The sequence below is a fragment of the Octopus bimaculoides genome, chromosome 2, assembly GCF_046866305.1.
Source record: "Octopus bimaculoides isolate indiv1 chromosome 2, ASM4686630v1, whole genome shotgun sequence".
Lineage (NCBI taxonomy): Eukaryota > Metazoa > Mollusca > Cephalopoda > Octopoda > Octopodidae > Octopus > Octopus bimaculoides.
This window is the reverse complement of record NC_142929.1, coordinates 145,566,886-145,594,526: the sequence shown is the minus strand read 5'-3', so window position 1 is coordinate 145,594,526 and position 27,641 is coordinate 145,566,886. Positions and strand designations below refer to the sequence as shown.

General features: G+C 36.1%; 1 protein-coding gene across 1 annotated transcript in view; it reads right to left on the bottom strand.

Moving 5' to 3' along the window:
* The window catches only part of LOC106881078 (cadherin-like and PC-esterase domain-containing protein 1), a 171,514-nt gene that overhangs the window by 48,551 nt on the left and 95,322 nt on the right, over positions 1–27,641 (bottom strand). Inside the window, exons 3-5 of the mRNA XM_014931294.3 lie at positions 20,236–20,570; positions 6,773–6,929; positions 4,002–4,153 (exon numbers count right to left, since the gene is read on the bottom strand). Coding sequence (XP_014786780.2) covers positions 4,002–4,153; positions 6,773–6,929; positions 20,236–20,544 — 618 coding nt within the window. The 5' untranslated portion in view covers positions 20,545–20,570. The remainder of the gene's footprint in view (positions 1–4,001; positions 4,154–6,772; positions 6,930–20,235; positions 20,571–27,641) is intronic.

Here is a 27,641-nt window from a genome sequence, read left to right as displayed (position 1 = left end):
GTGTGTGTGAGTGGCTTCGTATATTCTCCAAGTTTTAAACAATGGCTTCGTGGCGCTGTTACTTGTTTACAGTTCACCTCAAAAGCATACCTGGGCTGTTTGTTTTTTCAATAAACGTGGTAATTATTGCCTGTAGAAAACTTTTCTCCAACGTTCTTTTGTCTAACTCAATCAATAATGGAAAAGTAAACGTCAAAACAATAAGATAAATAGATAGATAAATAGATAGATAGATAAATAAATAGATAAAAGGAGAGAAGCGGAGAATAAAGCCGAAAAGAGCATAAGTAATATATCAAATGTTGCAAGAAATGGTAACTTTTAATATAGAGATAAGATAAAAAATTGCCAAACAATTTTATAAATAAAAAAATAATAATTTTCTTATTATTATCACCAGAGCTCCTTCATACATACAATAAAAGTCTTAGTTATAAGGGTACAAATGTCAAGTAGGGATATTTGGCTGAGTTCCAAACACCAACTCACTGCTTAGGAATCGAACTGAAATCACGTTAAAATCACAATAGTAGAGACAGGCTGCTACCAAAGGTTGGTGATATCAGCAAAGAACTGACTACTCAAATCAATTGACCCAGCAGATTTTTAACTCGTTAAATCTCAATATTGTAAAACAAGCACATTTTGGACAAACAACATATAAGATTGGCATTAACAATTTTGTTTTTGACGTCTTTTTTCTTTGATGGACAACTGCTATATATAGTTTGTATTTCTGTTAAAACAGCTAAGACTATCCACTACAAGAATTTATGGCGCTCGACATCGGCTACGGACCACGACGACAGTGGTTATGACACAGAATAAGCCAGCTAACTGCTAAAATCTACACAACATGATTACTATCATTATGTACACACATTTCATGCGAGCTACTGAGCTGATTCACTTGATGTATATTACCTTTTCTGTTGTTTATCATGATGGCAACATTTTGTTAACGATAAATGTTTTGTATTAGAAACTTCACAGATTTCTTGTTCATCTATTTCCTAACTTGACCAAAATAATCTTATTATTACTAACGCAAATAAAGTTATGTAAACAACAAGGAATCTGAGTCACATTCGAAACAGTTTCTTTTGGCGAGGTATGTTTGCAAATGTTATTTCCTGTAATGCAATGATCTCTACCGAAAATTCTTTTTCCCTTTCCACGATTTTTTCATTTTTCACCATTGCTTTGTTTTATTTTTCTGTTTTGAAGGTGTTTTCATGAGTGAGAAAGCTTCTCCGTCCCTGACACGCCTCTCTCTTTCTGCATGTGCGTGTCTGATTGCGTGCGGCCCTTGTGTATTGATAAACTTTCAAGTTAAAAAAAAACTTCCTGTATAAAATATACAAGTTTTATTTATTCAAGATAATGCTCAAACTTTATCATTCAATTTTTTTCCACGTCTCTATTAACTCTTTATATTTTGTTTGAAGTTATATAACATCCTTAGTTTCATAAGTGGAGTTTGTTATTATTGTTTTAATATAAGCAGAAAATATAAAAATACTGTAACTCTGAAATGATAGGTTAGTATTTATTGAGATTAATGATATCCTTAGCTCCAGATTTAAACATTTTTACAAATAATGCCAGGTTTCTTTCAGAGATCAGAAATTGGTCTCAGTTTGATACTAGCACGTGATATCGATGCAATGTATTTTCATACTCCTATCACTTCCATAACTGATCTAGTTTTCTGTGTGTATGCGCGTAATAAAGATTCGAAAATATAGTTGCATTGTCAACTAATGTTTTCCAATCTAGTTTTGTTTTATGATTTGAAGTGAAATCAAGGCAATATAGTACTTGTCGTTGAAAGCATAGTTAGTTGAATGGCAATATAGTACTTGTCGTTGAAAGCCTAGTTGAATAGAAAGCAAGGCACTTATATGTCTAATGCAACGCAGTCACGAACTTCACAAATTTTGATTGTATAAGTTTGTATATTGATCATCTGAAGTTTGTTCAGAAGCTTGCATGCTTGCTGTTCGTTGTTGATTGAGAGATTTAAACATTTTTGCAGTTAAGGCCAGAATGAACGAAATGAACCGAGGTGAAAATTATTGTTTCAAGTAAAATATTGAGAAGTAGTTTATTTTTAAAATTTCAAGGAAAATCGTGCAAGTTAGTAACATGCCAAACGCTTCATTCTGTGTCGCCATCTCTGCGTTGTTTGTTTGTTTGTTTGTTTGTTTGTGTGTATGTTCTTTTATTCTGTTACTTGTTTCAGTCACTAGACTGCCGCCATGCAGCAGCACCGCCTCGAAAAGTTTAATCGAACAAATCAATCTCAACTTATTCTTTTTAAATTTAGTACTTAGCGTATCATTCTCTTTTGCCGAACTGCTAAATTACGAGGACATAAACAATACCGGTTGTCAAGCAATTTGAGAACAAACACACACGATACACACATGCACACACATACGACGCGCTTCCACACGATTTCTCTCTACCAAATTCGTCCACAAGGCACTGTTCGCTCAAGGACTAAAGCAGAAGATACTTGCTGTAAGTATCGTACAGCGGGACTGATATCGAAACATTGTGTTTGCTAAGCGAACTTCTTAGCCACACAGCCATATATATATATATATATATATATATATATATATATATATATATATATATATATATATATATATATATATATATAAATGTAAAGACTGAGAAGGTGAATGACAAGGACCTTTTTGTGTGCACAGTCTGTGACAGACCATGTCTGTCCTTGGCTGGCCTCAAATCTCACCTGCGAACCCATGGAAGACAAACCTCATCCAGCTATTCTGATTATATGTCTGTGCATACGTTTGAATGTGGTGTGTGCCAGAGGGTTTGCAAATCCAATGGGGGTCTTAAAAGACATGTTAGGATCCACAATGAGCAGAACTTACTTGCAGGTATTGGTAGTGCAAATCAGAGGTGCAATCTGTGTGGGTGTTTTTTCAAAACACTGTCTGGTTTAAAAAGCCACATCAGACGCCATGAAAGGGCTAAGGTGTAGGTGCAGGAGGTGGTCAAACTCTGTTTAAGGAGTAGACAACCACCATATATATATATATATATGTATATATATATATATTAATCTGAAGCCAAGGAAAATGAATAATTCCTGTCCGTCCATCAAATTCAGCATGGGCGAACTGCGGCCCGCGGGACTTTCTGAATAGCACGCCAACGAAAAATTAACTTGAATTTTTAGTAATGCGGCCCGCCCTCATGATGAGCTATGTCTCATGCGATCCGCCTCTCGTGAAAGGTTGCCCATACCTGATATAATAATAGAAATTAAATGCATCTCATTAGTATAGGCTGTGAAAACTCTGTATAATTACAGACCATTTCGTTAACTGTTATAAGCCAAAAGAAAGCAATGAGAAAACTAAACGAGTACATTCTCCACCAACACAACCACAGCGTCTTGAAATCAGTAAGATCATTAAGAGCTCAACCCATCCTCCATAATATTTATACAAAGCTGTCCTGCTAAAGGTGGATCGATATTACAGCCGTCATTTGCAAATGAGTATGAGCTTGTCTCATGTTGCAATACGTTCGCTAATTAATTGTTTTATGTGTCTATGCAGTCACAAGCGTAGTTCACTTCTCGACCCTTGTACTCACGACTTGGTGGAATGTGATGGCTACAGAGGACAGATAATTGTACTAACATTAAGGTAGTACTCATTTCTCAACTGAGTAGCATCAACGTGAAATGAAGTGCTCTGCTCAAGGACACAACATGCTGCCTGTTCCGGGAATGGAACCCAAAACATGACGATCATGAGCCCAATTTCGTAACCGTTAGGCCAATCATAGTTTATTTTGACAAAGGTGGAAAATAAATCAAGTATCTCCTGCCAAGCATCTCCAGCTAATAGAAATTTCAATAATTACTTTTGTCATGTTTTTTCAAACATAAAACATGCCAAGAAAAAGAACATTAAAAAAAATCATATGAAAAAATATAAAATAGTTCTCAATACCTTTTGAAAATCTCGTAATCCTTTATTCCGAAGAATCTCCAGAGTGTCAGGTGAAACGGGTCCCGGTTTGAAATAGAGGAAAAGCGTCCAGTTATCAAACACATGGTGATGATAGTAATACTGCTGGTGCGATAACTCTGGAAAAAGGCTTACTGTAACGAAATATAAAAGATATCTGACTTAAATCTTCCGTTGGGTTAATGCAATGCATTCCTAAATTATCAAAAATAATTAACACGATTCTAATAACAAATACAAAAACTCTATAAGCGAGAAGAGACATTATAGTCAATGAAATGTGTAGTTATTGAATTAAAAAAAGATTGAGATGCTGGGTTCTACGTTAAGAAAACTTCAAAAAGCTTCAGAGAAAATGTTTCTTTTTCTTTTGTAACCAATGACGAATAGAATATTAACCTTTTGCCTATCATGTGCAGCACATGTGATACACAGGACACACTTTCCCGGCGTCCATGCATCATATATGATACACATTGCCAATTATTTTCAGTCACAAGAATAACTTGGAACTTATGAAAGGAAAGCATGACATTGATCAGAATGTATGAAACAATGGCTAACAAGAAGTCTGAAAACAAGTATGGATTTTTTGAACAGACTTATAAAAATGATGTGGACAGGCAAAAAGTTAAAGTCAAAGGTCTTTTCACGCATACAAACACGCACAAATAGTCTTTGAATTTGTTTTACAGCTTTCTTGGTGTGAAATTGTGTCTTTAATCGATGTTGTATTTAAAGAGTGTTTTTCTACCACTAAAACACACTAAAAAATTCACTTATCATTTCATGTCCATCAGAAGTCGGCGAGCTGGCAGAAAAGTTAGCACGCCAGACGAAATACTGAGTAATATTTCGTCTGTCTTTACGTTCTGAGTTCAATATCCGTGAGGTCAACTTTGCCTTTCATTCATTCGGGGTCGATAAATTAAGTACCAGTTGCGTACTGAGGTCGATCTAATCAACTGGTCCCCCCCCCCACCACCAAATTTCAGGCCTTGTACCTAGATTAGAAAAGAAAAGTTAACACCTCCGAAGAAGAGGCCCTGGCATATGTAACACACTACACAAAAACCAATCTCGAGAAATTAGACTTCTCAAAATCAGAAAAGAGAAAGCTGATTCGAAGACTACAGATCCAATCCATCACTAGAACTGTAAAAATCTGAAAAACTTTACAGAAGTTTATCGTCTAAATATATATGAGCATGTCTAGATATGCAACTATATGCATGAGAATATATACATAAAACAAAACATAGAAATCTGCACACATACATACATACATACATACATACATACATACACGTGAATGTACACACATGGGTGCTTTCGACGTCTTATATGAAATAGTCTTGTAAGAACGCAAAACAAAGCCTTAGATGATTGAGTTCTGAGTTTACCATTCTACTGATTTAAAGGACAAAATTTCGAATATATGACAAATGCTTATTTCTATATATCCCCAATTCATTTAATTGAATAAAGAAAAGAAAATCTTGAAAGGGAACGAACACTTTGCGTAGTAAGCAGTAGGAGAATTGCATAGGTTTTTCGTTAACCGGCAGTTCTGATTTCAAAGTCTATTGCGATCATTGCTGCTACCAGACTGCAAAATCGTTATTTACTTTGTGGCTTATTGAACATTAGAGAACTGGCTCGAGATAGACCGACGGTTTTAGAGAGCATCTTTTAGACGTCCGACTTATTAACAAATTACTTCGACCTGGAATTCACCTCTTCAGTTATTCTATCTATAGCCACCTGTATCTCTGTGAAATGCCATTTTACACGTTGGGACAACCACCTCACGTTTGCACAGTGAACAACAGCGTCCTTCAATGCACAACTCTGCAAATCGTAATTAATAGTAATCTTCTTTTCTTGAAGTAACACATGCTCGTTCCTAACATTACCCCCATACTGTAAAAAAACCCCTTCGAAGTACTATATACCCATCCCTATTTTCATAAACGTACGATTACATACTTTCCATTTAGCACATGCGCACGCACACACACATACAATTTTGCCCCAGTCTACATAGCTATACATATACACGCTCATACAACATGATTCACACATTCTACCCTACATTCGAACATACACGTTCCTGCACACTGTTCTTTTCTTTGACGGGACAAAACTAAAACACACGAACACAAACACAAAACCCACCATATATACTTCCAGCACACACGCGCGCGCATACATAAACGGTTTCACATTACCTTCATTGACAAAAAATAACAATAGAAATAAAACGCTTCGTTCATTCGCCATGTTTTCGTTTTATTTTTTCACCGTAAACTACTATTCCAGCAGACATGTTTTCCCATTTTTTCTGCTTTTTCATGAAAAAGAACACAGTAATAAACATTGAGCCCACCTCTATTTGTTCCCCACGGCGCAAAATTAATTACTTTTTATTCCTGTATTGTTTTTATTTCTAAAACCTTTGAAACATCATTGCTATAAGATGATGAAGATCTATCGCTGGATTTGTCTGATTTTTCCCCGACTAACGATTCTTAGACAACTGTATACACACCCATCTGCATACAAATATATATACATATAATATATAGACATAAATATATACACATACAATTACATATACATGCATATATACACTCGATTATATATACATATACACACGACTCGCATGTACGCACACACAAATAAACATATTTATACACATATATATTCATACTTACATCCACATATACGTATTGACATTCACATGCACTTACCTTTGTCATTTAAATAATTCTGTTTCATTTTCACATGTAGCCCTAGACTCTTCAGGTTCGAACTGTACAAATCGGCTTCTTCTATTGAGTCTTTATTATCTAACCATAACACAGCTGTATTTGATGAACGGCGCTCGCCAAATATAGTTTCCTGTAACTGATGAAAATAAATGTATGTATATATATATATATATATATATATATATATATATATATATATATATATACACACACACACACACACATATTGGGTTGAAAAGAAAGTCCTCTCGCATTTTTGACAATTGACTTTTATAATACTTACAATGAAATAGCATTAATTTTTGCGTTCTAATATTTTCGTTTCTTTCTTTACATCATAGTGTTTAAATTCGAATCTATTTTACCGTGTGTGAATTCAAAAAAGGCTTTTCACCAATGGAAACAGTAAGAAATATTAGTTCTGCCTATGGATATGAAGATTTAAGTTCCGGACACGCCAACGATGGTTTGGCGACTTGCACTTGGGAAATTCCCTCGCAGATTCCCTCCCGTATCGGACGACGAAAATCTATCAATATTGAGCATCTGAAAAACTATAGTTGAGGAGAATCTAAAGCAAACTGTACGAGAATTAGCAAAACAGTTCGTACACATACACACACACACACACACATGCACGCACACACACACACACACACGCGCACACACACACACACACACACACACACACACACACACACACACACACACACACACACATTCGATCATAAAACACCTGTATGAAAAGTGTCTAAATTTGATAGGTTGGTCCCTCATTATGGAATAAGTTCTCAGCTTAATGAAAGAGTTGCCTCTGCTTGTCATTGAAGAGTAGACTTGCTTCAGAAGCTTCCCAGGGTAGAATTATCACAAGTGATGAAAAGTGGGTTTTATTTAATCATAACCAACGAAAACGATAACGGTTGACAACTAATGAAATAGGAGAGTCCACTCCACAAGGACTGCACTCGAAAAAAAGTTTTACTCTAAGTTTGGTGGGATATGAAGGGTGTCATATATCCTGAAGTATTAGACGAAACCGAAACAGTTAATGCAGAGTAGTATTGTCACCATTTGGAAGCATTGCACAACAATTTGAAAAAAAAACAAAACAGAAAGCTCCCATTATCGGGCAATCGTAAAGGGATGTCTCTCTAACGCGATAATGCAAGGCGACACGTTACCCAATTACTCAGGTAGCGATTATGATACTAAATATGAAAGTCTTGCATCATCCTTCTTATTCTCTTGACCGTGCTCCATCTGACTATCAACTTCTCAAATCATTGCAACGTTATTTAGAGAGAAAACAGTTTAATGATGAAGAAGTTAAAGCGAGAGTTCTTTGATCTTTTCATTTTCGTGGCACGCTGGAGTTCATAATTAAAAAAAGCATATTCTCATAGGAAAATTTAAAACAAAAACAAAAACATGATTTAAAGTGGAGAATTAAAAAAAAATAATATCCAAAACTTTAATATTTTACCTTGTTTTGTTAATCATACTTTTGTGTAACAAAAACCTATATTTGATATCGTAAATGGAGTTTCAAATATTGATATCATTCAACCCACACCGCCCCATATAAAATATATTCTTGTTCCGTACTCTTACACACTGGTGGCCATCAAATGCAATTTGATTTACCTCTCTACCATAATTCAATTATCACTCGGCAGATGGATAGCAGAAATACAGAGAGCCCTGGTACATTAGTGAAAGAAAGGTATAGTTAGGTAACTATGAGTCTATCAGAGTATAATGGAGGGAAACAATTTCTCAGCGTAGGCCGCTGCAGTTGGTATAGAATCTAAAAATTGTTAGTCAACATTTCTGGAGAATGTCCTTTAAAGGGGTTTGTAATATTGAACTCAGTACACTGCCTCATGAAAATCACAGTTAGGTCTCACTGCGCACGCAACCGTGTGCTGCCATCAGTTGGTTCGCTCCAAAATTTGCTCGGGAACCTTTTGATACCACTTCGTATGCTGCTAGAGTGTGTGCCGCCTGGGATAGCTCTTGAGCTTGCCCCTCCCACCCCCTAACCAGACCCAAAAGTGTTACCTCCCTAAAAGAGTTGCCTCCCTAAAAGAGTTGCCAGGGGCTACGTTAATGCTTGTTTTCCCCACCTAGTAATCAGGCGCACAATAAACAAACACAGTGCTTCGTCCATCCAGGTCATGAGTGTCCGGCAGAGTTCGATATAATGACCGGCCTCAGCTCATGAACCTTGATTATCACTTTCTTTTTCTCTAACAAAAGCATTAATAAATGAGCCAGTGTGGTTGTTTATCCTGCTAGATATAGTAGCCAGATCTTTCTCGTGTTGTCTTTAAAACTATCGCTGAAAAACTGCTAACAAATAAATATTTAATCCTCTACTAGCTGATTAAGCAACACCTTGTATCCAGTATTTTACACTGCATTTCCGGGGAGTCATGTATGGTTTCTAATTTAGGTCCGAGGCAAGTGAATTTTGAAGGTTTGGGATTAGTCGATACTGTCGCCCCTAGTGTTTGACTGTCATTTTGTGTTATTGACCCCAAAGGGATGAGAGGCAAAGCTGATATCGGCGGGATTTGAACTCAGAACGGGGTAGGCTGAAAGAACTACCGCAAAGCATTTTTTGATTCTAATGATTCTGCTAATTCACAATATATGACACACTTTTAAGGTGGATTTCATATTAGCATAATTTCATCATTTCTTCTGCATTGCATACTCTTTATTCATTGAAATTTGAATGAAGATTATATTGTATATAAGATAGGTCACAATGAAGCTCATACAACCCATATATCGAAATCCGACACATAATTTGCTATCTGATATGAAAACTTGCCAATAACAAATGACAATATCAACACTTGGCTGAACTCTGACCATCACTGCCTGGGGTTTATGCATCTAAATACATGCTGCATTAGTAACAAGATATATTCATATCTAACTGACATCTTGTACACAAGACTTGAGATCAATATATGAACATATTAAATTTATTTTTGTTTCTCTTCTTAGACAAGTAACCCATTGGTTGTATGCCGTGTGGCATCGAGCGGATATCTGTAAACTCCTTGAAGCTGATAAGCGGGAGTTTCTTAAGTTCCGTGTTATCATCTATCAAACTAAAGTTAATTCTTTCTTCTTTTATTTTTGTTATGCATTTAAAATCGAACATTCAGTTCGAGTCAAACTAGATAACAATAGGCGAATCTGAATTTTCACCAATTTGATATTTGATAAAAATGGCCAGGTCATTTTAAGCACACATAAATATACGCATGCATGCAAATACACACACACACATACATACAAATACATTCGGACGTACACGGATCGATGTAAGCACACACATACACATCCACTCTCATATAGACTATATTTATAAAGAGATACGCACACACGTCTCTGTCTCTCGAATATATATATATATATATATATATATATATATATATATATATATATACACGCAAGGAGTGAGAAATAGATGAACCAATCCTAATACATAAACCGTTGCTACGATAGAAATAACACCAAGAACACTAGAATAAATGAAAATGTAAATAGCCTTGTTGCTGACAGGAAAAGAGAACGAAAACATTAACGATAGAATTCTGAAAATTGTACTGTTTGACCACCATATCTCTGTACTTATCAACAATATTTGGGTAATAAAGCTTACATATCAACCATAGATGCTAACGATAATCGTAATACTAACAAGTGTGTGTGTGTGTGTGTGTGTGTGTGTGTGTGTGTGTGTGTGTGTGTGTGTGTGTGTGTGTGTTGAACAGTTTATTTTTATTTCACGACTTCCGGCCAAGACTCAGGCTGAAAAAGAAATCTAACAAAACTGTACAATGAAATTCCACATAAAACTCAACCTAATAAGTTAACGAAGGAATCTCTAATCTCTCGACGTGCTGAAAATAACAGCCAAACTCTCTCTTTCTATCTCTAAAAAAACAACAAAAACAAAAACGAATGTCATATTGAACAATATAGACCAAGGTAAACTTTCACTCTTTCCGCTGTTCCAGTGTGTTAGCGATGGTTATGCTGGGACACCATTATTAAAAGTGTCTTGAGCCGACTGGCTCATTATGTCACATCCGAGTTTCCGGAGCATATAAACGAGAATACAGGACTCCTTCCCCTTTACCCTGGATGGGGCTTCAGTCTGGTACAAGGCTACCCCCGTCCACAGTTAATGCTGGTACTCATTTTCAGTTGAGTGGTTGATAAACAATATGAAATCTGCCTTGTTGAAGGACACAACGCGACATCCGGTCCAGGAATGAAACCCACGCCCTTACGATCGTGAGTCAAACACCATAATCCCTGGAATACCCAGGTTTACTCGTTCAGAGCTGACTTGGGATTAAATATCAGTTCACTGTAAGATCAATTATAGTAACCGAATAGTGAGTACGAAAATGCACCGGAAAACCAGCCGACGGATCGGCGGTTCACGCCCCGTCAATGGCACTGGATTGTGCTCGTGATCAAGATACTTATTTCATATTGCGTAATTCTATGTAGATGCTGCGAAAGGCCTCTGGAAGTGATCACGTCTCTTGGACTGATAACGTCTCCTTGACATAAGCCTTCAAAACTGAGAAATGGTGGCAGTATTGCCAATGTAATATGTGATTCATTGTTGTTTTGTTGTACCAAGTTCATTTACTCCGCCTGGAAAAGCTTTCACGATCTAAAGGCTTTACTCTAGTTGACACAGCTTTCACATAAACAACACATTGTTGGATTGCAGTACTTACTCAGAGAACTATAACAACACCTGCGTGGCTCGAGCTAATGAGGAAGAGAGGAGATCTCTAAATAGTCGTTAATATGCTAAAAATAGCCGCCTAAATGACCATGGGATTGCACCAAGAAAGTTCCCCTTCGAGCACTCCAAGATACACTATGTCTACAAGCAAGATGGAATGGTAACAGCTAGAACGCCTTTGAATTGAAAACTAATCGATAACAACGGCAATGAGCCTTTTTTATAAACATACCAAAACCAAAACAAACTTGTAACAGTTTTACTTATGTCTGAAAATATGCGAACGTCAGAACTTCTCAATCTCGTTGCTCAGTAGGTTCAATGGCATAAGCAAGAGTTGTGTTCCTAGTCACACAAACACCAAGCTCCTAAATAAATATTTAAAACACTTGTAATATTGAACATATGCGCTACACACATTTAAGAAAGGTTAATAAAGAAAATACAATTTTTATTTACTTAAAAAAGAAGTATGGTCAAGATATGCTGTGCATTTTTGTTTCTTATTTGTACAACCCTTTGGCATTCGTATCCACTCATTAATCTGTTTGCTTCTTAACTCCTCCGTTTTTGAGCATCTTTTTTCAGTGAAAATGGCAGATTTCTCTAAAAACCAATAAGCCTCAGACAAACCTTTAACTATAAAAGTTCATAGTGTCATACGATCATTGGCAACCTCGAATCGTGAGGCAGATTTTCTTGTTTAGGAACGTACCTTCGTTCTGACATTTATTTTTAAAACAAGCTTGTCTCATATATCAAAAATTGACTGCAGCGTGTATCCTCAAGCATCAATAACGTTTTTCAATAAAGCTGAAAAAGCAGCTTTAGATTCTTCGTCGCCTTTTGCAGGTTTATCTGTTAGTATGTTATGCAATTTTGAATGATACCTGAAACTCTCAAACTAGCCACGAATTTTTTCATTTTTGGGGCGTCCTATGGGACAACCGATATGAGAGAGATGAGATTTCTCACTTTTCGCCTAGAAACAATTTTTTTAGGTCATCGAATAAATTTTAAGGTTCTATGACAAAAAACGAATATGGAGAGTTAATCCGATGCATGCCCTCTGTTTATGTGTTTTAAAATTTTGCATTTTCTTCTATGTTGCTTCTGTTCCTGCTAAACTTTGCTGCAGCTAAAGATTTTGAGCACAAGGTTTAATTTTTTGGTATTCTAATGAATTATTTATTTAGCTCTTGGTCACTGACCAAAAGCTCTTCCAGTATCAACAGTTCATTGTCCATAGTTGAATCTCCGTAACACTTCTAATTTAGTTTTTGTACACGTTTCTGGTGGTTTTCTTTTTGTTTTTATTAGCAGGCAGATAGCAATGGGGCAGAACGCGCATTTGACTGTCATTGCAACAGAGATAAATCAAAAAATAAATATTGCAAACCAAACAATAAAAAAAACTAGCTAATTTAAAAAATGGAAGGCTTCGTAGTCGTTTGCCACTCGACCGCGTGGTTTTAATTTGTAAACTTCCCCTTTCTAAACTATTTATCTATTTGTGCCAATTTACTATAATTTTCATTAAAAGCCATGTCTAAAAGGCCAATAGAAAAACAACTTGTTCGTGGGAAACCGAAGAGGCAACATTTTGTACTCAGTACGACGAAGAAAAAGTTACTTATGAAAATTTTAAGTAGATTATTATAGATGAAACAAATCCTGCTTTAGAAGTGCCGCAATTTGTATTTTTTAAATGCGATTTCATTCTCCACTTTTCATTGTTTATTTTGTATTTTAAGTATGGTCGTATCTTAAAGGAGTTGCATCTCCATGAAGTAGACATAAAGATTTTATCTTTGGTGACGGTCGCGAATAAAGAACTTGAATAATTAGTATATTTATCAAGGTTTTGTTTATATTTCAGTGAAATGCAAACCGTATCTGGTTACAATAAATAAATAGATAAATAAATAAAGGAAAAATAAAATCAAACAACAAGATTTCAGTATGAAAGACGTGCACTTTATGAATTTTTATTGTACAGTATTTGGTTTTATTTTTATTTCTCATAACGTTGTAACGAAACAACGTTAAACAAAAGATGTTAAAACAACTTTAAGGATAGACTGCCTGTAAACTCTCAAGAGTCGATAGAAAAAGTTACTGTAACGTAAAAATATAAACACAGTTGGTCACACTTTTCTCATAAAAAAGTTATCATTATACCTAAGGGAGGAATAAAAATAAAAATCAATAACTCTTAGATTAACCGTGCACATTTGTTAAAAAAACTAAAAAATTGTTACACTGATTCGAATTTATGAATACTTATGTTGGTGAAATGGGAAATGTGCAATATCTTTTCTGTTTATGGACTTTGAAATCGTATGTTATTACAATCATTACTGTTGTTTAGTTTCAAGTCAGTCCTTATAAAACACTATGGTTAAATGTCTTTCAGACGAGAATGTTTATCCACCAACTCCTTCCTTTTTTTTCAATTAATACGGTTGCAGGTAATTAGAAGGAAATTTGATTGCTATTTTAAGTGGATCGAGTGATCACATAGAGGCTCCTTTGTTGGCTCGTTACAAATATAGTTTTCTACCAAGGCAAATCTCTTAACTATCAATGTCCTGGTTTGTATCAGAGACATAAGCAAATAGGTGCATAATTCTATTATTAGCTTTACCTTTTCCTCCCAGTCTTAACTTTTTGAGGACATTGAGTGATAACGATGCTTTTAATAACCTTAAATGCTTAACCCATTACCTACCATAATTCTATTAACTGGAATTTTTTTATGAAACTTTGATTTCTAGCATGAAACAGCCTTAGAAACACGCTGGAATGATCAAAATAACATTTCAAAATAACATTTTAAATAGAAATAAGCGAGATATTGGATGAAAAATTAGCAAACCTCATTTGAATATCAGAGAAATATACCTAGTAGATATAGCAAAAAGGTTAGATACGTGTAAATATTGACAGATAATTACGAAATTTGTAATTTTTAAGTGATCTCATATGAGATCACTGGTAGGTAATGGGTTAAGGTAAAGTGTAATGTAAAACTAACCAGCGTAGTGTGCGATACACCCTTTGTATGTTATTAAATCATAGGAAGGTAGGTAGTGACTTGGGATGAGAGATAAGCTACTGGCTAATCGATTTCTTATTGAAACCATTTCATTTCTCTTACGAGGAGAACTACGGGAAATAACTAGGAACACATTCAGCATGAAAAGCAAATGACAAGGTTGGTTCTAACATACTTCTTGTGAGGAGCAAGAAATTTTCATTGATCTTACATCTGTAATGAGTAGAAATTTATTAGAGTAATAGTCAGTTCTGGTCAAAAGGGAGACTACTTCGTAAAGTTAATTAAAGACAAAACGCGTGCAATGCAATAGGAAGTGAGTCCGATCACGACAGTAGAAAAACGACTCTACGTCCCAAGAAATAATACATACAGTCCTCTAGAATTCATTTTTCACTCACGTTTCATGAATTTGTCGACCTGCGGATATTAAGACTCAACATCAGCCGCTTCAGTCTCACTTGTTTGACTTAGTATGCAAAGGTCACAGTTATAGCTCGTCGTTCTATATATACTGGGTCATCCATAAATAATGCGGTTTTTCCAACTGCAAGAACTAAAAGTCGGAGGGGGACGAGACAAACTACCTACATCGACTTGTTAAAAAAGCAGGTAGTAATTTTACCTTGGAATTATGCTTTCGATTTTAGCAGTTGTTTTTTTAAAGCTATAATAGAAGCGAGAAAGGAGCATATTCGGCATATTTTGCTTTATGAGTTCAATAAAGGCAACAATGCAACGGAAAGTGCAAGGAATATCAATGCAGTATATGGGGATTGGACAATAAGCGCAAGCCAGTGTCAACGGTGGTTCCAGAAATTCTGAGCCGGAAACTATAGCCTAGAAGATGAGCTTCGTCCTGGAAGATCTGTAGAGCTCGACGAGGACGTCCTGAACAAAATCCCATCGTAACTGTTGAGATATTAGCAGAGAAGCTTGGATTCGATCGTTCAACCGTTCATCAAATTGGGTCAATGGGTTCCTCACAAACTTTCCAAGTCTAATCACGCGCAGAGAGTGAATGTGTGCGCTTCTTTGCTGTCACGTCTCACGAACGAACCTTTTTTGAACTGAACAGTAACTGGTAACAAGAAATGGGCTCTGTATAAAAATGTCAAATGCCGAAGACATTGGGTAGGGAAAGGAGAAACACCAGCACCCTAGGCTAAAGAAGGTCTTCACCCACGTAAGGTGTTGTTATATGTTTTGTGGGATATGAAAGGTTTAGTCCACTTTAAACCTTTAAACCCAACCCAAACAATAACAAAGGAGATCTACTGCGAGCATCTTGAGCGGCTTAAGTCGGCGCTAGAAGAAAAACAATCCTCTTTGCTTTCAAGACGAAAGGTGTTCTTCCATAAGGATAATGTTCGGCCACATACAGTGAGGATAACATTCCAAAGGTTGGAGTAATTTGAATGGGAAACGATGCCTCAACCAGCATATCATTTATTCTGCAGTCTTCAAAATCGTTTGCACAGAAAAAATATGAATTCTGTAGACGAGTTCAAAAGAGTACTGGAGGAGTATTTTTTGACACGACAAGTGAATTTTAGAGGAGGGGCCTTGCAAGTTAGATAGATGGAAGAACATTGTAGAAAATGAAGGAGAATATATTTTAGATTAAAAAAGAACTTAGTTTATCTAAATTTTGAAGACTAAAAGAATTATAAAAACCCGCATTATTTATGGGATGACCCAATATATATATATATATATATATATATATATATATGTGTGTGTGTGTGTGTGTGCGTAAATTAGTAGAGATCACTAAAATGACAGAGGATACTGACTGGCACTGCTTTTGCTTGATATAAGAGCTAAACTAACTCAAAGCCACAAAAGCACTGTTATAAGTGACTGACGAAGGGAAGTAAGTCCCCAGCGTACATAGCCGGATCGCGATTTCGGATTTTGATGTAGACCTTCTTAATCCTCATCAGCGGCTCTTAACGCCAAGGGTTAAACTCGACTACTTCAGTCAGTCTTGTAAGAAAAACCGTTGAAAACATGTACTAATTTCCCAAACGGTAAAAGTGTAGGCAACAAAAAGGGTGGCTTTAGCAATTAGAACGTAAGGGCACAAAAGCACTGAGGATTAAGATGGTCTATATCAAAATCCGAAATCGTGATCCAGTACACTGGGGACTTACCTCCCATTGTCAGTCACTTAAAACAGTGCGTTTGTGGCTTCGAGTTAGTTTAACTCCTATCTCTATCAAAACCTCTAGTTTTAGTGACCTCTTTTAATTTTGCCTTTAGGTTCTAATTGCTAATGAGCCACACTTTTTAATTTCTTTATATTTATACTTCTCACTCGGGTGTGTCCGCCACAACAGAAACCGTGTAGAAATCAGTCGTCTATGTGTATGTGTGTGTGTGTGTGTGCAGGGGGCATGTTTACAACAATATAAACCAATGTTGTTTATGCAGTATCCGCAACTTAGCGGTTCGAAAAACTAGAGAACAGTAAATTATACACCTGACCGAAATATGTACTGGGGCCAAAATGTAACGTCCCAGCTTAGTCGAAGTTCAATTTCTGAAATATGTAACGCACCATGAGTGTAATAGAGTGAGGGTCGATTCAACAAACTATAATTTATTCTCCTATAAATGTATGGCCTTGTGCAAATGGAAGAGAAGTCGTTATTACAAAGAAGTTTTTTAGCCCCAGGTCGGTTCGAAATTCCAGCCATGACAACCCCTTTCAGGTTTCACATATTACAATGTCTAGAGAGGTTTCAGATATTTCTAAGACTTGTAGGGTATAACTGCAGGGAAATTTGTTTGCCATTTCTAGCAGATCAAGCGACGACGTAGAGGCTGTTCTGGAGGTAAGAGGCAATCTAATGTCGTGGCCTACTTTAGTTTCTTGCTACATTCCTTTTTCTTCCGCTGTCTTTCTCAAGGGTGTTGATGAAGACATAAATGTCACGCAATACATTCGCCTCCGCCTTATAAATTTGTGGTTTTATGTTTGAGAAATCATGATTAAAAAGTAGTGAGAAGCAAAATGAAAATTTTATGAAGCAGAGCAGAAAGAAACTTAACCAGTAAATCTGTTGGAAATGTTTCAACACCTTTCAAGTTTCTCAACGCAGACAAAAGCGCTGAAGGTGGCAGCCATACTGGTTAATCAGTGTTCTCACAAACCAAGACTTTGTCAATTGTAGTAGTTCAACGAACGATCCTCGAGAGAATAGAATGGACATTTTTTTGTAGACAGTGAGATGTAAAACAATAAAACTACACTATAGCTAGGGAGAAAACTAATTAACAAACGGAAGATGGAGGGAAAGAGAGGGAAAACAGAAAGAGCGGACAGTGAAAGAAAACAATTATTTTCTGCGCCATTTAATTACTTTTCTATTTTGAGCCTGTTTTGAATTGTCTTTTTTTCCCCCTTCCCAAGTTTTTAATGTGTCGCTAAACAGAAGTCTGTCGTTTGTAAATAATTTACTTCAATAACTGCTCTCACCGCTGCTGCCAAAAATAAGTTAAGTAAACAATGGTTAAATCTGCGTAGTTTCATAATGATTACTCAAGAAATGATGTCAGAAGACGCCCAAAGGAGTAACTGACGAAGTAATCGAAAGATATATTAATTTATTTGGAAGTTAGTTTTATACAGCTATCGTTCTACACTTTATGTTAAATAAAGAACAAGTAACTAAACAAAAAAAAAAAAGAAAAGAAAAAACACGTTTTAAGCTTAAATATATGGCTGAGATAGCACTTCGGACATAGATGCATTATAACATTTAACTTGTCTTCTCGATTCCAAGTTTAAATATCATTAGACTGATTTGCTTTCTATACTGTCCAGGGTCGAAAAAGCAAGTACAAACCAAATACTTCAGTCGATTCAGCTGACAACTCCCGTCCTACACTTACAGAGATTTGGCCTTGGGCTTTTGCACTTTTATGAAATCACTATTTCTCCATAACATGCGTGCAATGTCATTAAGCTTAAATTGTGATATTCGAATAGAGAATGTCGTATATATTCCTAACTCCAAATGGCATTTTATTTTGCTGTAGCGAAGGGACAAAATAGAGCGTTAAAACAAAATACAGATACTTATCTTAACCATATGAAAAAGACAAGTAATGAATGTCGACGTAAAAGAGATACTGAGCATCTAGATATCAAACTAGATACCGTGAAACATTTAATGTAACTCTGTCATTTATGCTACAGACACTGTCTTTAAGATACTATGGATAGGAAAATTTCATTTTTATATATATAGTTTTAAAGTATTACGCACGCACACATGCACTCACTTCCAATCGCTTAAACGCCTTAGAAACCAAGATAAACCCTAACCCAATGAAGCTTGTGGTGTGTGTGTGTATGTGCGTGTATATCTGAACCCCCCTTCGGTCATGACTGACCATGGGATTGTACCGAGAAAGTTACCCTCCCAAACACAAATCCGGGCAAAGTTGTTTATGGAAGGCCAGCAGTTGCCCATGCATACGGCCTTCCCTCTCCACGCCACTAGTGTTATCCAAGGGAAAGGCAAAGGCTGATATAGCTTGGCACCTGTGACGTCGCAACTCATTTCTACAGCTGAGTGAACCAGAACAACGTGAAATGAAGTGTCTTACGCAAGAACACAACACGCAGCCCGGTCCGGGATTCGAACTCACAATCTCACGATCGTAAACTCGACGCTCTAACCACTGAGCCATGCGCTTTCACTTGTGTGTATATATCCACACCAGCAATATATAAATATTACATAATGCGCAAGTGACTTACTAAGTGTGAAAGAATTGTTGAGGACAGAATACAAAATCAGGTCGTATGCAATGGTTATCTGTCGAATAGATTTCATCCACAATTTGTGAGAAAGAGCATTTATGCATAACTTTTTAGAAATCATCTTATCTATTCAGATTATAAATTCACAATTTGCATCGAGAATTACTGATGCTATTTGTTGCATTACCAAGTACTTAAGAAATAACCTAGAAAATATTTGTATTTCTGGTAGAGAAATTAACCATATAATTTGTATTCTGAAAATCTCTAAGTGAAATATGAAAAATATGCAAGGTTGAAGGTTTGTGTCTTTGTTAGAAACCATCACATTTTATAAGAGAATTTAGAAGGATAAAAAAAGAAGTCATTCACTTTACCAAAATAGCGATGATACAATATCATTAAAGCAACTTGATATGGACAGGGCCTGAATAAAACTGGACTGAAATTCTTGAAGAAAGAACTTAGCTCTTTAATTTATACGGCCAAACGATTATCTTATCTGAGAAACTAAACATCTGTAAGATCTTAAAATTTAGGTGTTGCATAAAGGATGTCAAACTGAACAACACAACCTTATTTTTTAACTTGTCTTACCATTACTACCATGTCGCTGAGACTACGATCAGTCAAAATACTCGCTGAGTACCCGTTCAGGAAGAGAACATATATAACTTAAAACTCACATCTCTTCTAAAGACAAAAGTTTGCTTCACGACAGAGCAATGTAATTAAACGATAAAAAGGTAACAACTATTCCCCCAAATATCTCATTGATCTAATTAAAAGAAACGAAAGCAGATGGTCATACTTACTTTTAAAAGTGTTGTCAAAATCTGCGACGGTTTTTTGGAATGTGAAAGACCTTTGTAAGTACGAATATGAGATTTCTTTTCTGGAATTTTTCGTAGGTAATCCTTGTAAGAATTATTTTTGAGTTCTTTGTTGTGTAACTCTCGAAGAGGAAGCTTCCATTGTATTTTCAATATTTTGTTTTCTACCCAAGGGGTATATCTGATTGTTTCGTAGATCGTGATACATGTTGATACCATGATTAGTAATATAATATAAAGAAATACGTCTTTTATGGAACGGCAACTCAAGCGATAAGATTTTGGCTTCATTCTTTAAGTTTTATTGAGCAAATTACCTGAAAGTATTAAAATATAAACAACAAGGTTACTACATCACTTTTTAAATATCATTTAATTAAGAAGATTGTTTAAACAATGGGGAGGGATCAAAAGAAATAAGATCGACTGACATTTAAGATCTTTGAATAAAACTCTCTCTCTCTCTCATACATACATACATATATATATATATATATATATATATATATATATATATATATATATATATATATATATATATATATATATATATATATATATATATATATATATATATATATATATATATATATATATATATATATATAGAGAGAGAGAGAGAGAGAGAAATAATATTTTTTTTATTCTCAAACGCGTGATAATGCTAATAAATAGCGTGATCAGGATAAATTATCCATACATTGCAGAAAATACGTTACCGGCCAGCCATGAGACTCGAACAAACACTGACACACAAACATGCACACAAGTACACACATATACGACGGGCTTCTTTCAGTTTCCGTCTACCAAATCCACCCACAAGGCTTTGGTCGGCCCGAGGTTATAGTAGAAGACACTTGCCCAAGGTGCGATGCAGTGGGACTGAACCCAGAACCATGTGGTTGGTAAGCAAGCTACTTAACACACAGTGGTCAGTAGCATGAAGTTAAATTCTTGATTTATTGAATAATTTTTATATTGAGATAGGGTAAACATGAAAAAACTGCAACAGATTCCAAGTAGGATGGGCGATAATTTGAACGAATGAACATTCAATCACCTGAATTTACATGGCTTAAGGAAAAGACAAATAATTTTTTTTATGGCAACAAGAGAACAGCTATGAACTGGTGTTTCTCTATCAATGGGCGTCATCAGTGCATCGTTATTGTTGAAAATCCACAGTTATTTTGAAAACCGTATCATAACTAGAAAATTATGAAATACATATTTTCTTTTGAACCTATGTTTTCTGAACTGTTTGATACTGCACATTTCAAAATTATATTCTATGTTATACGGTAGCACCTCGTTTACTTTGATAGCTGTCATCTGTTATTTTCATTTTTATGCCAAGACGAGAACGCAGCTTAAAAAAAGTGACACACAGTAATCAATGATTAAAGTTATCGAACATATTTTGAAAGGAAAACGTAGGTACAGAAGATTTAGACAGTTTTAACTAAATAATTGAATACATCTATCTAAAATATTCTGCTACCATACGACTACGTTGTATCATACTGTTGATAATGGTTACCTGCAACTGAAGACGTGCAAAAACATAGAAATCATAATTTAGCAATTCCGTCATCATTACCGGACACTTCGCTTGCTACTGATATCTCAGTGCTTTTAGCACTATAACGTCTAAATGATAAGCTTTTTCAAGACGAAAAGGCTTTCTGTCCGCGTTAAGATTTTCAGAATTATATATATATATATCAATACGGACCATATAATTCAGGAGAAAATATTATTGACTCTATTATTATCTAGTGTAACAATTACAAATGATAATAACAGAATTAATAATATAGGCGATTGCAGGCCCCCAAAAAGCATTAAATAGCTGAAGGATTAAAATTAATCAACGGACATACTAAGTATGACTACCTGCTGGAAATAATAGTCAAAACTCTTATTTAAATCGCCGAAAAACACTGATAATAGCTACAGAAATCAACCGTCTGCGAGTAAACAGGTCAAGACAATCTTTCAACATACATTCAAGTATTTGGACTTACGTGGACCGGTTTCTGGACTGGCATTATAGCCTCACCTTCCTCAGGACGTGTTACCAGCTAGGTGAAGCTATAACGCAAGTCCAGAAAACGGTCCACGTGAGTCCAAATACTTGAATGTATGTTGAAAGATTGTCTTAACCCGTTCGCTCGCAGACGGCTGATTTCTGTAGTTATTACCAGTGTTTCTTCGGTGATTTAAATAAGAGTTTTGACTGTTATTTCCAGCAGGTAGGCATACTTAGTGTGTCCTATGATTAATTTTAATCTTGCGGCTGTTTAATATATATTAGGGGTCAGCCACACTTAAGTGGCAATATACTACACTTTATCGTGCAGTTACTGTTAATACTTCATTTAGAGAATTAACATTGCTTGTTTTCACCTTTTCAATATCAGTGAAGAATGCCACTGGAAAAGAAGATATAAGATTTGCCAGGTTTTTCTCTCTCACCAAGGTCATCGGCTGTCGAACGCCGACGAAGGGAAATAACCCTGAAATCCGGATACGTTCGTGCTGCTGGCCGTGGTGAGAGGGATAACTCCCTTGGCAAACAGGACACAGTCGTGTGTCGATAAGCCAGCTGGAGGAGATGTCCTCCTGGGGCTAAAAGCAACAGTAACATCCACCCCTAGGGGTCAGCCACACTTAAGTGGCAATATACTACACTTTATCGTGCAGTTACTGTTAATACTTCATTTAGAGAATTAACATTGCTTGTTTTCACCTTTTCAATATCAGTGAAGAATGCCACTGGAAAAGAAGATATAAGATTTGCCAGGTTTTTCTCTCTCACCAAGGTCATCGGCTGTCGAACGCCGACGAAGGGAAATAACCCTGAAATCCGGATACGTTCGTGCTGCTGGCCGTGGTGAGAGGGATAACTCCCTTGGCAAACAGGACACAGTCGTGTGTCGATAAGCCAGCTGGAGGAGATGTCCTCCTGGGGCTAAAAGCAACAGTAACATCCACCCCTAGGGGTCAGCCACACTTAAGTGGCAATATACTACACTTTATCGTGCAGTTACTGTTAATACTTCATTTAGAGAATTAACATTGCTTGTTTTCACCTTTTCAATATCAGTGAAGAATGCCACTGGAAAAGAAGATATAAGATTTGCCAGGTTTTTCTCTCTCACCAAGGTCATCGGCTGTCGAACGCCGACGAAGGGAAATAACCCTGAAATCCGGATACGTTCGTGCTGCTGGCCGTGGTGAGAGGGATAACTCCCTTGGCAAACAGGACACAGTCGTGTGTCGATAAGCCAGCTGGAGGTGATGTCCTCCTGGGGCTAAAAGCAACAGTAACATCCACCCTTAGGGGTCAGCCACACTTAAGTGGCAATATACTACACTTTATCGTGCAGTTACTGTTAATACTTCATTTAGAGAATTAACATTGCTTGTTTTCACCTTTTCAATATCAGTGAAGAATGCCACTGGAAAAGAAGATATAAGATTTGCCAGGTTTTTCTCTCTCACCAAGGTCATCGGCTGTCGAACGCCGACGAAGGGAAATAACCCTGAAATCCGGATACGTTCGTGCTGCTGGCCGTGGTGAGAGGGATAACTCCCTTGGCAAACAGGACACAGTCGTGTGTCGATAAGCCAGCTGGAGGAGATGTCCTCCTGGGGCTAAAAGCAACAGTAACATCCACCCCTAGGGGTCAGCCACACTTAAGTGGCAATATACTACACTTTATCGTGCAGTTACTGTTAATACTTCATTTAGAGAATTAACATTGCTTGTTTTCACCTTTTCAATATCAGTGAAGAATGCCACTGGAAAAGAAGATATAAGATTTGCCAGGTTTTTCTCTCTCACCAAGGTCATCGGCTGTCGAACGCCGACGAAGGGAAATAACCCTGAAATCCGGATACGTTCGTGCTGCTGGCCGTGGTGAGAGGGATAACTCCCTTGGCAAACAGGACACAGTCGTGTGTCGATAAGCCAGCTGGAGGAGATGTCCTCCTGGGGCTAAAAGCAACAGTAACATCCACCCCTAGGGGTCAGCCACACTTAAGTGGCAATATACTACACTTATATATATATATATATATATATATATATATATATATAATATATATATATATAAGTTAAAAAAAACACAAAAAACAATAACAAAAAAACAACAAAGTGAGGACGTGATACGGATAGTGTTATTGGACGCTCGGGAAAGGAAAGAGAGAGAGTATGACGTTTCGGGCGGAGTCCATCGTCGGAAAGACGGAAAGTTCAAAGAATGGAAAAACGGAGGAAGAGAAAATCGGCACCGATGCCCACGAGGTTACATATATATATATATATATATATATATAAGCAAGATATCTAGTAGTAAAATCTCAAGAAGAGATCAGAGTAGTAACTATACAAGTAAAGTTAATCGCCACATCAAAGTGGCTGTTCCATATTACTACTCGTTTAACCCCAGGCAGATCTTCCGCCAGCTGGTTATCGGTGCGGCGTTGCACCCTGTATATACAAATATATTGCTAGCAGGGGAGCGAACCCATACCATCCTCAAGCATATATATATATATATATATATATATATATATATATATATATATATATCAATTATACTATTTTAAGTAATTATGTAACCCCAAAGAACATTTAGTCCATATAGATAACTTGGTATACTTTTCAAACAAATACAAAATTTAGCTCGAGAAAGTATAAATCGGTGGTAGTGATGAGGTAAAAGGACAAAAAAATACTCATTTTCTTTATCCAGACACAGAAGCACCATATTTCTCGGTTTTTAGAGAAATATACGATTGAGATGGTCCTAAAATTTTGTAGAGAGCATTACCATTTAAACTAAGTAAACCAAATAGTTACAATCAGAAACTGAAAATGCATCATGAATTTAGCAAGTCGGTTCTATGTTAATCGCCACGCCTATCACCAATAAATTCACTGTTAATTATACTTTTGTTGAGTGAGTGGTCATATATCGACGGTGGGAGGGTCAAAATCTCGTCAGAAGTTAAGGAAAGCAATGACATGTGGACAGAATGTTCCTAACTACGAAAAATAAAAAGCAAAAAGAACAAATAATAAAGCTATATGTTTTATTTGTCCACCTGTGACAAGCTTTTTCTTTTTTATTTGTTGCTGCAGTAGAGAGAGAGAAAGAGAGATAATGGAGATGTGTGCGCGCCTGCGTGCGTACGGTAACGTTTGGCTCTTCTTTACGTGTGGTTCAGATATCCGCCCATTTATGTCAGAAATGATTGAGCTAGTGGATTTGCTCTTGTTCGAACTCAGAAAGCGTCAATCAACAGTGGTAGGGTTGCCGCTCCAACACGCCTTGTTAAAATCAATCATAAGACTTAGTTGTATGTTTTGTATCTCTCTTCGCTTCCTTCCCGCAATCTGCACAACTATCAGCCCGCTCCCTGTCGACCTTATTTAAAATAATATCCAACCTTCAATTCGTTTGTCTATACTTTCTCATTTTGCTTTTTCTGGTCTTTATTTTTTTTTTATTTCACGTTTTTATTCTCAGAATCTCTTCTGATTTCACTCTACCCTTTCGTTCTCCATGTTTTACCTTACTTCAGCATTCCGTTTCCCTTCCTTTTTCTAACAAATAATCCACGTATTTTTCTACAAATTCCTAATATTTTACTCTTTTTATCATGCAACTGAATATACATACATTTACATTCAAAGTAAACGCGTCTCCATTTATAATTAACAAAATATAAAACAAAATAATATACATACACAAGCATGTGTACATGATATATTCAAACTGAAAACAATAATGCATACATATACCTATGTAAATGTAATATCTATAAATTAAATTGGAAAAAAAAATTGAGCCAAATATAAAAAAAAAATGAAGCTAAATGACTTCTTCGGTTTTATTCCAAGAAAAATAAGTCGGGTTTTTATAATAATAATGAAAACCTAATGGATGTAAAGTGTTGAGGCATCAGACCAGAAGAGACTCTTCAGGAAAGCTGGTATCTCACTGTTTTTAAAAGAAAAAAAAAGTATCATTATATTCAGTTGAATTGACGCAATCAAATTATGTTGTACGGTTCTTAAAAGCTGGAAACTGTGAAAAGATCATATCTGAAGATAAAGAGTTTTTTTTTAACGTCAACGGTTTCTGTCCGGTATTTGTTTATTTATTTATTCCTACGAAACGAAACAACAATATAAGAGAGGAACGCCACAAAAATTTGAAACTCAAAATCTTACAAGATAACAAGAAAGTTTCTATACAATCGCCCGAGCCAACGAGCGAGCGTCTACGTAACTGCTCAACTAGCTAGAAATTGCAGTCGATTCTACCTCAAATGATACCCTATCGTCTAATTCACACATACACACAAAGTGACACGATACTTAGGGTAATACATTATCGAAAAAAAAATATATAAAAGACAAGGTGGTCGCAATTGAAGTACTTCAATCGTGGCTACCTTGTCTTTTATTTATTCATGACCAAAAGTACTTCTGATCATAAGTCGTCTGCATAATCAGAACAGAGTTAGAGCTAAACAACGATACTAACTCAACAGTTTTTGACTGGTCAGCGAGAATGTGTCAATGTAACAAATTTTTTGTGGAACAGGGCATATATTTAGGGGAAGAAGAAAGGAAATAATTGTGGGACACTGTGTTGTTCATCCTGTCTCTCTCTAAAGGCATCAGAGGAATGAAATGAAATTAATTTGAATCGAAACAGAATCGCATCTCAAGTAGCTAGTTTAGCTTTCTTCACCACAGCGCTCGATTAACAAGTATAGTTGAATGAAAATTAATATAAAAAAAATACAGGATGCAGGATGTGGTGATGTTCATGTCTTTCTGAGGGACCTTAGCATATACATATTAATGTAGGTGAAATAGAATGGCTAAAACTGAAAATCAAACTTATCTAATGAACATTTCACAACTGCGTGGTTCTTGAAGGCGCGTAACATCTATGTTATATAATAAAGTGCTATTTATGATTTGAAAACAGCTATTATGTAACGGAAACGGTAAAGCAAACCTTTATTAAATCAATGTATTTTAGCTACGAACCTATGAACTGAACTATCGCCAGCTTCGACGTTTTTTTTGAAGGTAGGAAAATAGTCGATTAAATCGACACCAGTATATGACTGATACTTTATCGACCCTATGGAAAGATAAAAGACAAAGTTGGTTCTGGCGAGATTTGAACTTGGGAAGTAAAGAAAGAAAAGAAAAACCGAAAGACGGGTAGTTCGCCGCTGTTACGATTAAGCCAGCTTATACGACTTACTAAAAATAGCAACCAAATCTTCCTAAAATCATACGGTACAGTCTTTTTTTTTAATAACCCAGTTAATGTAATAAATATCCTGTT